This window comes from Mus caroli, chromosome 2 (genome assembly GCF_900094665.2).
Source record: "Mus caroli chromosome 2, CAROLI_EIJ_v1.1, whole genome shotgun sequence".
NCBI classification, from domain to species: domain Eukaryota; kingdom Metazoa; phylum Chordata; class Mammalia; order Rodentia; family Muridae; genus Mus; species Mus caroli.
The window spans coordinates 1,567,039-1,582,135 of record NC_034571.1 but is presented as its reverse complement, the minus strand read 5'-3'; the positions used below and the strand labels follow the sequence as shown (position 1 = coordinate 1,582,135).

General features: G+C 44.1%; 1 protein-coding gene across 3 annotated transcripts in view; it reads right to left on the bottom strand.

Moving 5' to 3' along the window:
- Bend7 (BEN domain containing 7) overlaps positions 1 to 15,097 on the bottom strand; it is an 83,193-nt gene that overhangs the window by 52,982 nt on the left and 15,114 nt on the right. For 2 of the 3 annotated variants that reach the window (XM_021152272.2, XM_021152280.2), the window contains exon 3: positions 3,471 to 3,773. In XM_021152272.2, coding sequence (XP_021007931.1) covers positions 3,471 to 3,773 — 303 coding nt within the window. Of the gene's footprint in view, positions 1 to 3,470; positions 3,774 to 7,259; positions 7,426 to 15,097 lie in introns of all 3 variants that reach the window. The other variant, XM_029474175.1, reaches the window with a different exon arrangement.

The window sequence follows — 15,097 nt, the reverse complement described above, 5'->3', positions numbered from 1 at the left end:
TCTTCTTCATGAAGGACCGACCATCCCTCTTTTCTAGCTTCTTAGGAGCCCCTCACTAGTGTCCGTCTCACTGTTTAAGTTTAATGTATGTCCCTTAACAAAGCTGCTCTCTTCTGTTTCTCCCACGTATGAACAGTATTTCCCCATTGTCCGTGAACTAAAACAGACCATTTGGCAAAAAGCTTCAGCAGCTGGACCTCTCCAGCCCCAGGTTGGCTGCCACGCATCAAGGGAGTCTCAGGGGCAGCTGCTTCTTAAGTCTCTGGCAGGCAGGTGAGGTCAAGTAAAAGGTTTTGTTCCAATTTAGGTAATTTACCATCCACTAGATACAATCTAACTCCTACAATCATCATTATTTGTAGATAGCAACGCTTACCACGGTAAAACCACAGAAGAATTAAAGGTAACGTCTGGAGAAGAGTAAGCATTAAAACTCCAATGGAAGCAAAGTGACTCAGCTTTAGACTTACCAACCATTCCAAAGTAACACAGAGCAGTCAGCTGTATCCAAGCGACCTGTGAGGGACTGTGGGAGGTGGGCGGGGCATAGGCCCAAGGGAAGTCAAAGATCCCACTTTGATTTTTAACTCTCCACAATGGTAACAGGGGGCAGCTAAAAAATTTACATATGTTTAAATTTCTCTTAATGACGTCATGCACAGTCTACATAGTGTTTGTGTGCCTAAGTTCTAATAAATCTTGATTTTTAAAATAATGTGTTTTGGTAGTAAATTATAATGATAAAAATAACTGGTATTAAATTATAATGATAAAAAATAATTGATATATAGACATATTTTATGCATTGATGACATGTCTAACTTCCACATATTTTTTCCACTGTTTCTAGGCTGTGGCATCTATTTGATGGTTTGCCCAATGTTGCAAATCTCTACAAAATATAATTCCAGCATACATTACTCAAGGATCAACTGTACAGAACATTTGTGTGTCTGAGTGTGCCTGGTGTATATGTATGATCACATGAGTGTGCATGTGAGTGTGAAGGCCAAAGGTTGATGTCAAGTGTGTGTCTTCCTTGAAGGAGAGGATCTCTCAGCTAGCTCACTTGGAGCCTACTGACCTGGTTAGACCAACTGGCCACAGCGTCTGTTCTGACTTCAAACCGCTAGTGCAGGGGTTGCAAAAGCTGCACCTGGATTTGAACTCAGGCTTCCATGCTATGTGACAGACACTGTGACTACTGAACTCTCTTTTCAGCCCTTGCATAGTATATCTGTACTGAAATGATGCAAGCAATAATCAGAAAAGATCTATTTTTTAACAGTGATTTGGAGGAATTTTTTGTAACTTTTAATATTAGTACCCATTTCTAAGATAAATCCATCACTCTTGTATATTGGTGAGTAGAACATGTTACCCCCAAATTATTGATGTGGGAGGACTACACTTACTATATACTCATATATGTGTGTGAGTATGTGTGTGTATGTGTGTGTATGTATGTGTGTATGTGTGTGAGTATGTGTGTGTATGTGTGTGTGTGTGTATGTGTGTGTGTATGTGTGTGTGTATGTGTGTGTGTATGTATGTGTGTGTGTATGTATGTGTGTGTATGTGTGTGTGCGTGTGTGTATGTGTGTGTGTGTGTGTATGTGTATGTGTGTGTACACATACTATATACTCTTTTCTCTTAGTGGAGTGAAGAGGGCTTTGCAGAGCAACCCTAGGTACTAATCTAAGCACTGTCTTTATGATTTTTTAGAGGACAAAACTAGCCCTTCTCAGCTCATTATAAATCATTTTCCAATTTTAAGGAGAACAGACTTTTTACTTTTATGGAGGAGCCTTTAAAGAGCAACGTCCCTCTAACCTGGAAGCCTGCCAGCATGTGGACTTGATGCTTGCCTATGTAATACTGGGAGGGAGAGAAGCTGCCATACATCGATCACTAGGGTCCCTTACTGTCTCAACAGTGTCTCACAATGGCTCCTCAGGCCCCTGAACTGGTTACTGTGAATTGTGTGTAAGAAAAAAAAATCAAAACATATTCTTTTTACCAAAGGATCTCATAAAATGAAAATGCCAGGAAGGAAAGTCTTAACTTTTCAAGGAATCTGAAATACCTTATTTTCCCCTTACTCTTTATGGGAACTACAGATCTGCATATCCATGTGTAATTTATAAACCAAACAACATACAGTGTTACTGGATGGAAAATTAATATTATCAAGGAAAGCATCAATTCTTTCCCCTAAGCTTTGAGAAAAAAAATTGGTACCCCTCCTCCCAACTTAACAGTCGGCCATTTTACCTTAACAGTCAGCCATTTTAACTTTAATAGTCAGCCATTGTAAACAGATTTTGCTGTAAACCAGTGGCTCTCAGCCTTCCATTACTCTGACAGCTTTAACACAGTTGCTTGTGTTGTGGTGACCCACGCCCACCCATAACATTATTTTCATTGCTAGTTCATAACTATAATTTTGTCACTATTATGAATTGTATCATAGATATGTGTATTTTATGATGGTCTCGGGAGAGCCCTGGGGAAGGGTCAGTTGACTCCCAAGGGGTCGTGCCCCACAGGTTGAGACCTGCTGCTTTAAAGGTGACCATTTCAGCTTGAGTTTCCGCAATTCAGCATTGGAACAGGAGGAAAGAAAGAGCTGTGTAAAAGGTGAGGCTGTTTTGGGATAGCATTTGAAATGTAAATAAAGAAAATATCTAATAAAAAAAGAAATTAAAAAAAAAAAAAGATGGGAAAAAAAAAGGTGAGGCTGTGCAGCATCACTGACTGGGCCTCTCTGATGAGGAAGTGAAGTGAGGGGCAAGCAAGAGCTGCATCAATAACACAGCACACAGCCAGGCAGCTTCTACCAGCGCTAAAGGGAACTGCTTCTGCAGTGATGTCCAGTCTGCGGTGACAGCATCCTCTATGCACTAGCGCATGATAATTCTGATTCTACAGACCCCTGACCTTCCTCACTCTTAAGACTTTCTCTTTTCATCCTCCCCTGCTGCCTTTTTAAAATAACACAGTGCAGGAGCTGGTGCTGAGTAGCAAAGCAGTGTCCCAGCATGTGTAAGACCCTGTGTTCTATCCGCAGGCCCACACAAGCAGTGTCCCAGCATGTGTAAGACCCCATGTCTATCTGCAGGCCCACACAAGCAGTGTCCCAGCATGTGTAAGACCCTGTGTTCTATCCGCAGGCCCACACAAGCAGTGTCCTAGCATNTGTAAGACCCTGTGTTCTATCCGCAGGCCCACACAAGCAGTGTCCTAGCATGTGTAAGACCCTGTGTTCTATCCGCAGGCCCACACAAGCAGTGTCCTAGCATGTGTAAGACTCCGTGTTCTGTTCGCAGGCCACACCAGAAAATTACAAAGAACCCAGCAAGGGTGGTGACCAGTGGAGGGTGTCATAGACTGATCTCAAAGGACAAACTCAGTATTCAGGAATAAAACAAACCCACCAGGATATTCTAAATATTTTGGACAATCGTACCATTGGAACTTGCAGAGATGTGGGGCTGACTCTGGAAGGTTCTGGAGCGTGGACCAGACTGCCCTGAGAACTGCCCGCTTTGGGTTGGTAGTTCATTCCACACCCCATGTGAATTAGGGTGGAGGTCCTGTGAGGCCTCGGTGGAAGAGTTGGACCGCTGAGGCCAGACTAAATCCACAACCTGCGGCTCTTGTTTTAATTTTTCCCCTTCTTTGCCGACACGCTGATATATCCTTCCAGTGCTGTCATTCAGCAATCTTCTCATCCCCGTAATTTGTTTTTTAATTTCCATGCTTTCGTCTCCTAATGGAAACAGGGTCAAAGTTAGCACTGTAACTTAAGAAAACCAAACACAAATAGTCCCCTCCCATAACCTGCAGAGCAGACAGCCCTTGGAAATGGGAAAAAATACTGATTCCACACTCTGAAATCATTCAGCAAGCTTAAAGGAAGGAAAACTGGCTATATGCTCTGACACATTTTATCTAAATAGTTTCCTGGCCAGGTTCTCTCTAAGAAAAAGCTCTCTTTAGTGTAGGATAATGTGATGGCTCAGCCCAGGTGGTGGCATTATTTGGAGGTGTGGCCTTGTTGGAGTGGGTGTGTCACTGTGGGGTGTGGGCTTTAAGACCCTCATCCAAGCTGCCTGGAAACCAGTATCCTGCTAGCAGCCTTCAGATGGAGATGTAGAACTCTCAGCTCCGCCTGCACCATGCCTGCCTGGATGCTGCCATGCTCCTGCCTTGATAATGGACTGAAACTCTGAATCTATACGCTAGCTCTAATTAAATGTTGTCCTAAGAGTTGCCTTGGTCATGATGTCCTATTCACAGAAGTAAAACCCTAACTAAGATGGATCAGAAACTAAATTTCAGTCTCCTCTTTGGAAGTATTTGATGAGTGAGGGTTCATAAGAAAAAAAAGTGGTGACAGAAGACCAAAGATGGGACCAGCAGGGCAGAGTCATCTGCTCAGCCACAGTCCCCATAGCTGCAGGGGATGGCAGGCAGATAAGTGGTAATTATTCTGCCCCCTCAGCTGTCAGCCTCATGGAGTAGATTCCAAAACAAGGAAGCTTCGAAGTGGAGCTCTTAAGGCAGGTATTCTCCAGGGCTGCACAGCAAGCTGGAGGTCTTCATTTCCTAGTGTCCTGGTGAGGCTGTCTCAGGGATCCCTGTTCATTTAGACACTGGCTGTATCCGCAGGAGAAGGGAAGTACAGCCTCCCCACTCTGTCTTCCTCTGGAAACCACACCCCCCAAATCTACTGCATGGTCCCTGCTGTGCCAACTCTGTACTTTGGGCAAGATTCAGCACTGTTTCTAAACGTTATGTCACTTATATTGACTTCTTCTTTTTCTTTCTTTTTCTTTTAGTATAAAATGAAGTTTTGAGGGGGACATGAAAAGTGGGTTTGGGGAAGGGAGTAGAGGCAGAGAAAGAAAGGGGATAGAGAAAGACAGAAAGAGAAAGGAGAGAAAGAAGGGAAGTGGCTGTCTGGGAACATGTAGAGGAAGAGATGATGTGGGGGGGGGGAGGAGAAAGGAAGAGACTGTTGATTCTTATCTGATGATGAAAAAATGAGTATGTTCTAAACTTCACCATCACTAACTACTTTCAATTACAGTTCAGTAACATATATTTACTGTGCAGCCGGTCTCCAGATCTGTTTCTTGTTTGTTGATTCATTTGTTTTTAAAACTTCAACTTCTTAAGATTTTTCTCCCCTCAGGGCATGTTTTAATTTTTTTTTTTAAACTAAGGCTATTCAGCTGGGCGTGGCGGTCCACGCCTTTAATCCCAGCACTCAGGGAAGCAGGTCTCGGGCGAGCTGGAGACCATCCTGGTCTACACAGCCAGTTCCAGGCCAGACAGAGCTACAAGAGACCCTGCTCCCCATGCCCCCCGCCATCCCAAACACAACAGAAGGCAGCTAAGGCATCTCTATGCTATGCTTACATTTAACAAACAGTACCAAAGATAGCTGCACAATCACACAGCTATCGCAAGCTATTACACACACCCTGTCTTCTCTTCTCTCTCGTGGTGCTGGAGGTTAAGCCCAGGGTCTGCTCCGTACTGGATGTGTGCTGCATTACCACACTACCTCCCCAGCCACGCGTCACCTTAAACTCTATAGTAACAATATCATCTTAGAGAGGAAGTGTGCTTCCCTGTAACTGAAGCATTGGAAACCTTATTTCATAGTATGTACACCTAGCCATGAAGTCATCCTAATAAATGCTTAAAATTTAAAATGTGAGGAGAAATAACAGACAGAAGAGACTATTAGAAAGAATGTAGATCACAAGTAAATATATAATGATATTTTAATGTACTTAGCATCATATGAGCCAGAATTTCCATACAAAACCTGGTAGTTTCACAGAAACCTATGTGCTGTAGTATCTAGTTAGATATTCAGTTTATTAATGTATTTTCTTACCAACTATGGTGTATGGACATTTTATAAAATATTTTGAAATAAGAAAGTTCAAAACGTGAGGGGTGGAGTCTGGGGACCAATTCATGGCAAGCATGTGCTTGGCTACTGAGCAACACCTTCGGTTTAAAGATGGTAGTAAAAATATAAATTCTGCCGTTCATGTTGAATAGAATGCAGGTGAAAACATATTTCTAAGTTTATGTTATGTTTTAACACATTAGTGAGAAGAGAAATACCTTAATTGGTAGAACTTTTTTTCCTACTTCAAACACCAGCAAAGTTATCCAGAAACAGTAAATCACTTTCCATCTTTTATGGGAATGAATGCCCAAGAATGATTTAAATATCGCAGAGTCAACAAAATTTATACCGTTCTCGCTAGTCTCCAGAGCAGGGTGTGCCTGGAAGAGTTCCGGGGAGCTCTGAAGTAGCCTCCTGGCAGGCAGTGTGAGTCTTAGCGTCAGGGACTGGCTTTCCCACAGGTCAACAGCAGGGGCTCAGCAAGAGGAGGCATCTTTCCTCTGTGTTCCCACTTGTGACCAACCCTTTTGCCAGACCGGCAATGGAGTACCAAAGGCGGGTCTCCATGGCACAGGCTAGGTGCTGCCTTTCCAGTTACCTGTAGCTCCCTGGAAAGAGCTGCCCACAGCCAGGCTAACAGGTTCTTGACCCATTGCCAGGCCACCTCCTGTGCTGACCATATATATAACAGGAAGAGAGAGGGATGCTTCCTGACCACCCCTCACCTGTGTTTGGAAGATAGGAATCTATAATAAAGTGCTACCATAGGAAAAAAAGAAAGAAAAGAAAAGGCAGGAGGATCCTGGAACACTTTAAAAGCAACAATGCTTTGTCATGGTTTACTTTCCAAGTTCTAGAGTTTGGGGTCTGTGATGATTAAGACTAAAGACACAAGTGGAGGGTTTTTGTTTGCTTTTCCATTTTTTTGGTGGTGTTGATGCCCAGAATGCTGAGCAGCCATAAGTAAAGGAAGAAAGCAGGTGGCACGTGCACAGGAAGAACCTGGCAGTAAGCAATGTCCACAAAGGTCAAAACCTCTAAGGGAAGGGCAGAGCTGAGCAGAATGAAACCCAGAAGGGGAAGGACAGGAAGAAAGCAGTGAGGCTGCCAAGGGAGCCCGCTCAAGGTGGGCTGGTGGCAGGCCGTGTTAAAGAACAGAAAAATAGAATACCACATATAATCACAGAACTCTCTTCTGAAACCAGGAGAGGGACCAGAAGAAGGAGGGTTCAAACAGGACTCACTGAGAAGTTTTTCTTAGAAGCAGAAGGTTGGGCTCCTTAATGGATAACCTAGTCTTCAGGAGGGCGCTTGGATACTCACTGTATCCAGAAAAGTGGGGAGAAGCTGTGGCCACTGCCTCTGCCGGTGCTCCTGGGATACAGGAACCCTGGGACTCCTGGACGGGCAGCACACAGAGGGAAAGCACTTTGCTTGCACATTCAGGACAGATGAGGCAGAAAGTCAGAATCTGGTGACTGCTGAGGAACTACAAAAAAGCTGAGTCAGTCTCCAGAACAGGGCAGCCAGACAGGCTGACACACACACCCAGATGCAGGGAGTAGCTGGAGGAACAGCTGGATTAGGATGATCTTCCCAAGATCTGGATTCACTCCTCAACTGCACTGACTTGCCACTGGCTACATTATTTTAGTTTCTTGAATTAAAAAGGTTTGCCTCGAAACTGTACTACAGTAACCTAAGATAACCTAAGGGCTATGCAGAAGCAGACCAGAAGGGCTCAGGCTATTCGTAGTTTCCAAGGTGCTGGTTAATAAAACACCTAACGCCTCTGAGGACAGCGACCGTGTCTTCAGATAATCCATTCGGATAGATCAGGGGCCTAATCTCTCACAGGAGACTCCGAGTGCGTCGGTTCTTTCCATTGAGACTAAGGTGCTTGCTGACCTCTAGTCTTCCTGGGTCTAGCGCATCAGGGTCTTTCTGTGCACAGGGATCTGGGAAACAATGTCTTGGGAGTGAGGTACTACTTGGAGAAATAAGATTCTATACGGAAACCTGTGAATTCCTGATGTCTTTCCAAACCCGCATGTACCTTCACTCATATTCGACTCCAAGAGACCAATCTACTTAGGAATAACAAACAAAAGAAATCATATTCTAGTTGAGCTATGACATGTGGCTGTCTTATTAGTGAAACAAGCATAATTTAATTCCTTTCAAGCCTAGAGTAACTGGAGCTCCGGAGACGGCTCAGTCAGCAAAGTGCTTGTTATGCAAGCAAGCATGAGGACCTAAGTTCAGATCCCTAGCACCCACACAAGAGCTGAGCTTTAAGCCCCTGTAACTCCAGTGCTGGAGCTGCGCTTAGAGGGAGACAGGTGGGTCCCTTGAGCCACTTACTGAGTGACCACCTATAGTAAATGACCCACTTATTATCACAATGAGCCAGTCCAGCTGAGTCACTCAGTTCCAGCTTCTGTAACAGATGGACAAAATAAGGTAGAGAGTAACTGAAGCAGACAAGGTCCACAGAACACAGCAGGCAGAGCTCTGTTTACCCTTCACTCAATGCTGGCGCTGCTACATCACCTCCCTTCACATGAAGAAGTCGCAGACGACAGCACAGCAGGTCCCCACGGAATCACTCTTAATCTAGCCAGGACATTCAGTTCGGGGGCCACAAGGAAAAGATAATATGCCATCTTCATGTGTCTTCTTCTCTTGTGAAGTCACCACGCATGTGCACTGCAGATCACCAAGTGCTAGTGCATAGTAAATGTTCCCTAGACCTTGCTTAAGAAACTGTAAGAGGGGCTGGAGAGATGGCTCAGCAGTTAAGAGCACTGTCTTCTCTTCCAGAGGTCCTGAGTTCGATTCTCAGCAACCACGTGCTGACTCACAACCATCTGTAAAGGGATCTGATGCCCTCTTCTGGCATGCAGGTGTACATGCAGATAGAGCACTCATACATTTAAAAAAATACATCTTAAAAAAAGAAACTTTAGGAACTGGCTTATAAAACAGAAGGAGGCCTAGTGAAAACAGATGCCAACACAAAGGCAGTAAACAAGCAATATTTAATAGGCCAATGTGAAAAGGTAATCAAATCCATTTCTCAACAGACATTCGCCAGGGTCTCAAAGATGCAACGATCACCAGGCACAAGCTGAAAAAACACTCCCCTCCAAATTTCCTAACATCTCTACCCAAATCTTTTTGTATTGATTTGTTGCTCCGAAAGATGATCCCAATTCTCCCAGGCCCCATAACGACTTCTCTTCTGTGTCCTCAAACCCTGGTCACCAAACTGCCTGCCTATTTGCAGAGACATTCTGAGTTTCCTCCCTGAAGTCAGAACAGGGCTCTCCCTTGAAGATGCGGCTCTTTCTGTAGCTTCTGGACCAGAGTTATTCTTTCTCTCCTCACGGGTGGGGAGTGTTAACCTGGATTTCTGTTGGCTCCTAATGCCATCACTCCTAGCCTCAGGAAGATGTCCATAGAGACATGCCACCAGCTACTATTCTTGAGTAGCAGCTTAGTGTGGCAGGAGTTTCAAATTCCAAAAGCTATGACAGTGAGGCCATCACCTCACCAGCAGCCTCACATGCTAGGCTGAGCAAGACTCCGGAGACAATGAGTTACTGTACTAGGTAACTTAAATTCACTATCTTCCAATAGAAAGATAAGAGATGAACAGATAAGTCTTTTAGAAAAACAATTTGGGAAAATGATGGAGAAAGTCATGTGTGGAGGGAAAGTCAGGTGAGTGTTGCTAAAGATTACATAGGGATGAGTTTCTGACACAATTAGGAGTGGGAACGAAGAGAAAAGAAGAAGACATTAAAGAACTTTAGTCCAAAGGGCTTGCTTATTAACTCCTGGGAGGTATGTCAAAGAAAAATCAGTGACAGATAGCATTGAGGTCTCTAGCTTATGGACCTGAATGGACAGTAGCAGCAGCCAGAGAATTATAAAAAGAAGGTTACATAAATGTAAGTATACACTGAGCTTGCTTCGTTATTTGCGATGCTGGACTTGAAGCTACAGCCTTAGCACCCACACTATCACTGAGCTATGACATAGCCCCAAGAACCTTGCTCTGATAAAGCCAGAAAATGAGTAGGCTCTTGAAACGTAGCCATGTAAAGCTGACTTCAGTCCTGGTGCTTCAGCTGGCTGTCCTCTCTGGACAACTCCAAAGATCGTAGAACACCTTTCATGGACATAGCAGATCTTCTTTTACTAATAGCACAGAGACAGGTCAAAACACGCATCAATGGCAGTATGAGTACATTGGTTTCTAACCTAGAAGGTGAGTGAGACCTACTCCTGGATTCCCAATCCCGGAGGCCATTAACAACTCCACTCCTCACTCCCCCTGTTCCAATGTGCAACCCACCACCCACTTAGCAGGGCCCAAATCACAGGAAGCTGGCTACAGTCTTACTATGCTCACTGATGGTTGGGTTTGTATTACACTGTCACGCCCAGTTTTGTTTTAAAGAGGCTGTGGAATAATAAAAAATCCAACAAGAATGATTAAAAGAAGCAAAGAGAATGTTTCACTTCAGAAAGCAGTAATTACTGAGTGACTTAATTATCTTGAACTATACCATAGGTGGAGCTCCCAGGGCTCATACAGCGGTCTGAATGCCACCGAGAAGGAAAGAGGCCGCAGATCACTGAACTGGTGACCGAGTAGGACACTGTTCTTTATCAACAGGGAAAAAAAGCAGATTGAAGAAACAGCTTCCAGTCTGGAGGGCAGACTACTGTCTTAAAGGGCTGGCTTTTCCAGTTCTTAAGTGCTAGCGCTGGAGTGGAGGGCAGAAGCCTCAGTACAGAGGTAACATTGAGAATGCTTTTCTGCTGGGGATGATGAAAATGTTCTGGAACCAGACAGTGGCAAGGGTTGCACAATACAGGAGAGTCCTTGTTACACATACGCTCAAGACTCCTTGCATTTTTCAGGTTAATGGCATGCTAAAGTAAATACAAAGAGAGCCGAGCTTCTCAGTGGGAAGCCGTATGCTGACCAGGATTACACTAATGGTCCCAAATATTTCCCCTCCGACACCTGTGTAAGCTGGTGTGGAACCAAGTCTTAGTGAAGACTAAACTTTAAGCATGTCTCAGGACATGCTAGCCATGAGGAAGGGCAGAAGGGAGGCAGGTTCCTCATGTCTGTGGTAGTTTTCCTCACCAAAATCCTCTGCAATGAACTGGAAGAAAAGGAATCTGAAGTAGACTCCACTATGAGAGGACCTGAGATTAGCACCTCGCAAATATTATCAAGGTTTCCAACAGGCATCCCCTGGGGGGGGGGGGAGAGGAGGAAGGTGCAAGTGGGGGGAAAGGGCTGTGTTTACCAGGGACATGCAAGACTGGGGTTCCAACTCAGCAAAGTATGGTCTGGGAAGAGACAGTTGATAAGAAGGAGCAACGGTTTTCTATGTGAACCCCCCTTTAAAACTGCAGTCTTCAGTGAAGCCCCAATAAATAAGGAACAGCAAGCTCTGCTGAAGAGGCCTTGCCAGGTGCCAGCTTCCTGTAAGGCCTTGGAGGGCATTCAAGAGATCCAAGGGCTCCACCAGCATAGTCTAAATGCCACCGAACAGGAGAGAGGCAAAAGAGTGGCCACAGAGTGCTGACCTGGTGAGTCAGATACCAGATAAGAGCATCCAGACTGTAATACGTGGTCGCATGTTTGAGGGCTCGGATAAACTAAAAACTAGACAAGGACACAAGAATAATTCACGGCAGGAATAAAAGTAAAGGATTTGATAAATATTTTACATTCCTTATGTCACTGATGATTAATGTAATGAAAATTAAGGTGAAACACATCATCCTTTCATTTGGCAAACAAGTATCACAGACTCATAAGAGTCTAGTTCTGAGTAGGGATACAGGCACTGTCATATATTCCTGCTAGGTATACAATTGGGTAAAACAAAACAAAATCCCTTTTTGGAGTGAAAGTTAGCAAGCCCCCTTGTCAGAATTAATCCTACAGAGACAGTTCAACAGTCTGTGATGCGGTACAAGATTAGTCATTGTAGCATCATTTCCTTAAGGAAATATTGGGAGCAATATTTCCTTATTCATACAGAGTATAATCAGCATAAATTCATAACAGAGGCATAACTACAGTTATGAGGCAGCAATGAAATAATTTTATAGTTGGGGGGGGGTCACCACAACATAAGGAACTGTATTAAAGGGTCACAGCATTAGGAAGGCTGAGAACCACTGTTCTAGGCTTTCCAGACAGTATTCTATTCAGGTGTGTCCAAACTTTTGGCATTACAACATATTATTATCTACAGATGTGTTGAATGACATTCAGGGATACCCTGAGATATACGTATCAGACACATCTACTTAGCCTGAGGATTAGCTGAGAACTTTGAACATTAGTCTATGCATTGTCCTCATTGGAAACTGCAGCATGGGCTAGAACTCACCTGGATGTCATTGGAATCTGGGTTCATGTGCTTCACCATGTGCCAGCCCACTCAGTTAGACAGTGAAGGCAGAGGGGCTCCTGCTGTGTTCACAACGTGTCCAGGGAGCTGCTGTTACATCCTCTGAATGCTGGTGAGTACCTTATTCCCTTAGCTATGTCACCATACATGGCGGTAGCTATGGAGTCTCTACAGGACCATCATTATGGGTTCTGACTTAACTGTGCTAATGATCTAGTCAAAGAACAAGGTTCATAAATTTCCTTTTAAATTAGAAACTTGATTCATATAAGTTCTGTTCTTTTTATGAAAAACAAATGTTTTATTCAGAGAAGTAGAATATGAATGTATTTATGTTAGTGATTCTATGACACATACAGCAAAAAGCTGACAATCTACACAGGACAAAAATAACAAAATCATAGATAGAGCTGTCTCCAAATCCTAGCACTGTGAGGGCAAAGCAAACCAACGGGGGTAAAGAGAAAGAAAGAAAGAAAAAAGAAGAGAAAACAGCAACACAAACTCAACAAACCAAACCAAAAGCAATAGCAAACACACAGAGAGAAGCAACAACAAAAACAAGACACTTCTGAGTTCCAACAGTAATGTAAATAAAATTCTTGCCTTCATTCAGTAAGAGATGAAATATTCATAACTTACTGTTTGGAAAGACACAGCCTTTTCAATATAATTTGAAATGCTGATCCTCTAATCTACTGTACAGAAATCTTCTGACGGAACTCTAATACACAAGTGCAAAGCTTGTCTTCCCAAGATGCTAATTTCCATATCTGTATCATCTATCAGTTAAATGTGAACATGACCGAGTACTGACTTCTTCAGTAATTAAAGAACTTCAGCTCCTGCCTCTTCTCTCCCTTAAGCTCTTGCTCTTACTCTCACCTTTCGGGCTCCTTCTCCCCCCCTCTTCTCCCCTCTCTCCACATGGCCATGGCCGCCCTCTACTTCTCTACTCTCCTCCCTCTCTCTGCCTTTCTACAATAAACACCTTGAAAGAAAGAAAGAAACAAACAAACAAACAAAAAACAAAAAACCAAAACAACAACAACAACAACAAAAACCCAAACCTTTAAATACTGCAAGTTAAATGCGCATGTGGTAACAGTTTTGTTTTCAATATAAATGATATTGATGATAATTAAACAAGTTTTGTCTGCAGTCTTTTTCTTTAAAGATTACATGAAGCTAAAGTTACCTGGAGGGTGGCAGCCTTCCAGGAGCAAGACTAGTGGGAAATCTCTAGAGTTGAGCAATGGTAGTTTAAACGGGTAGCTTCCAAACTTCCCAACCATGGTTCAAGTAAGAAACATATTTCCATGACAACCCAGAAGATGGAAACCCTACACACAAATGTGATGATAGTTTCATGAATTTATTAATTCATTAGGCCTGCATGCAATCTCTATGTATGTATGTATGTGTGTATGCATGCATGCATGTATTTATACTGCTGCTGCTGCTGCTGTTACTGTTCTCAGTGCTGGTGATAATCCACTAAGTTGGCATCACAACCCATTTCAACGTCAAAACCACCAGTCTGCAAAGCATTGCCTTTAATGCCTTGGGTTTTTTTCAGGAAGCCTGTTCAGGTGTCGTCCTGCCCTCCACATTCTTTCTGGAGTTACTGACTCTTGCTTGGCTCCACTGACCATCTGTATAGAACTCCAGTGCAGACTTCATTTCAGGATCCGAGACCCATATATCTAATTGCCTCTTAGCCTCTCTTAGCATCTCACAATCTGTTATTAGAATCTACTGTCCTATCAATAACCCAAGTTATTACTTACTATGTTTTATCTGGGCTGCTCTTAACTCCAATTGGCCAGCCCTTAGAGCTATGCTTTCTTGACTCCTAACCCATGGTGTCTTCTCCTTCCTCCTCCAATTTCTTCTCCCTTTGGGATTAAAATTTTCCATATCACAGCTTTATTTTGCTGTGACTGTACCTATCTCCAAGCCTTAGTTAATGGCACCAGCTCAGCTGACAAGTCAGACACCTGGGAACCATTCCTCCACTCTTCTCCCCTTCCTCTCCTCTCCTCTCCCCTCCCCTCTTCTCCTTTCCCCTTTTCACCTCCTCTCCCCTCCCCTTCCTCTCCCCCTCCTTTCCTTTCAACTGTCCTCCCCTTTCCTCTCCCTCTCCCTTCTATCTCCCCTTCCTCTCCTCTCCTCTCCCCTCCCTCTCTCTCCTCCCATCCCCTCCTCCTCTCTCCTCCCCTCCTCCTCTCTCCTCCCCTTCCTCCTCCTCCTCCTCCCCCTCCTCTTCACTCCTCCTCTCCTGTCCTGTCCTGTCCTGTCCTTCCTCTTCTCTCCCCTCTCTCTTCCCCTCTGTCTCCTCCTCCCTCTTCCCTCTCCCCACTCCTGTCCCTTCCCCTCTCCTCCTACCTCCCCTCCTGCAGACACGAAATCATTAAGTTCCATTTCTTGTCTGCTTCTCCATCACTACAACTTTACTCCCATCGTCACTGGATGAGGCTTCTACCCAAGAACCTTGGCAGCATCATTCTTCTCCAGCCTATTCCACCCTGACTTTAGTGAGATTTTCCAACTATGCAAATCTAATCATGCCATGTCCTGCTGCGAAATGCCAAAAACTTTATGATGAGGTCCCAGATCCCCAACATTGCTTACTGGTCTCCCCATCTGGCCTCCTTGCTCATTTCTGGAGTCTTGGCTTTTGTCACATTCCCTCCACCCCACCCCCAT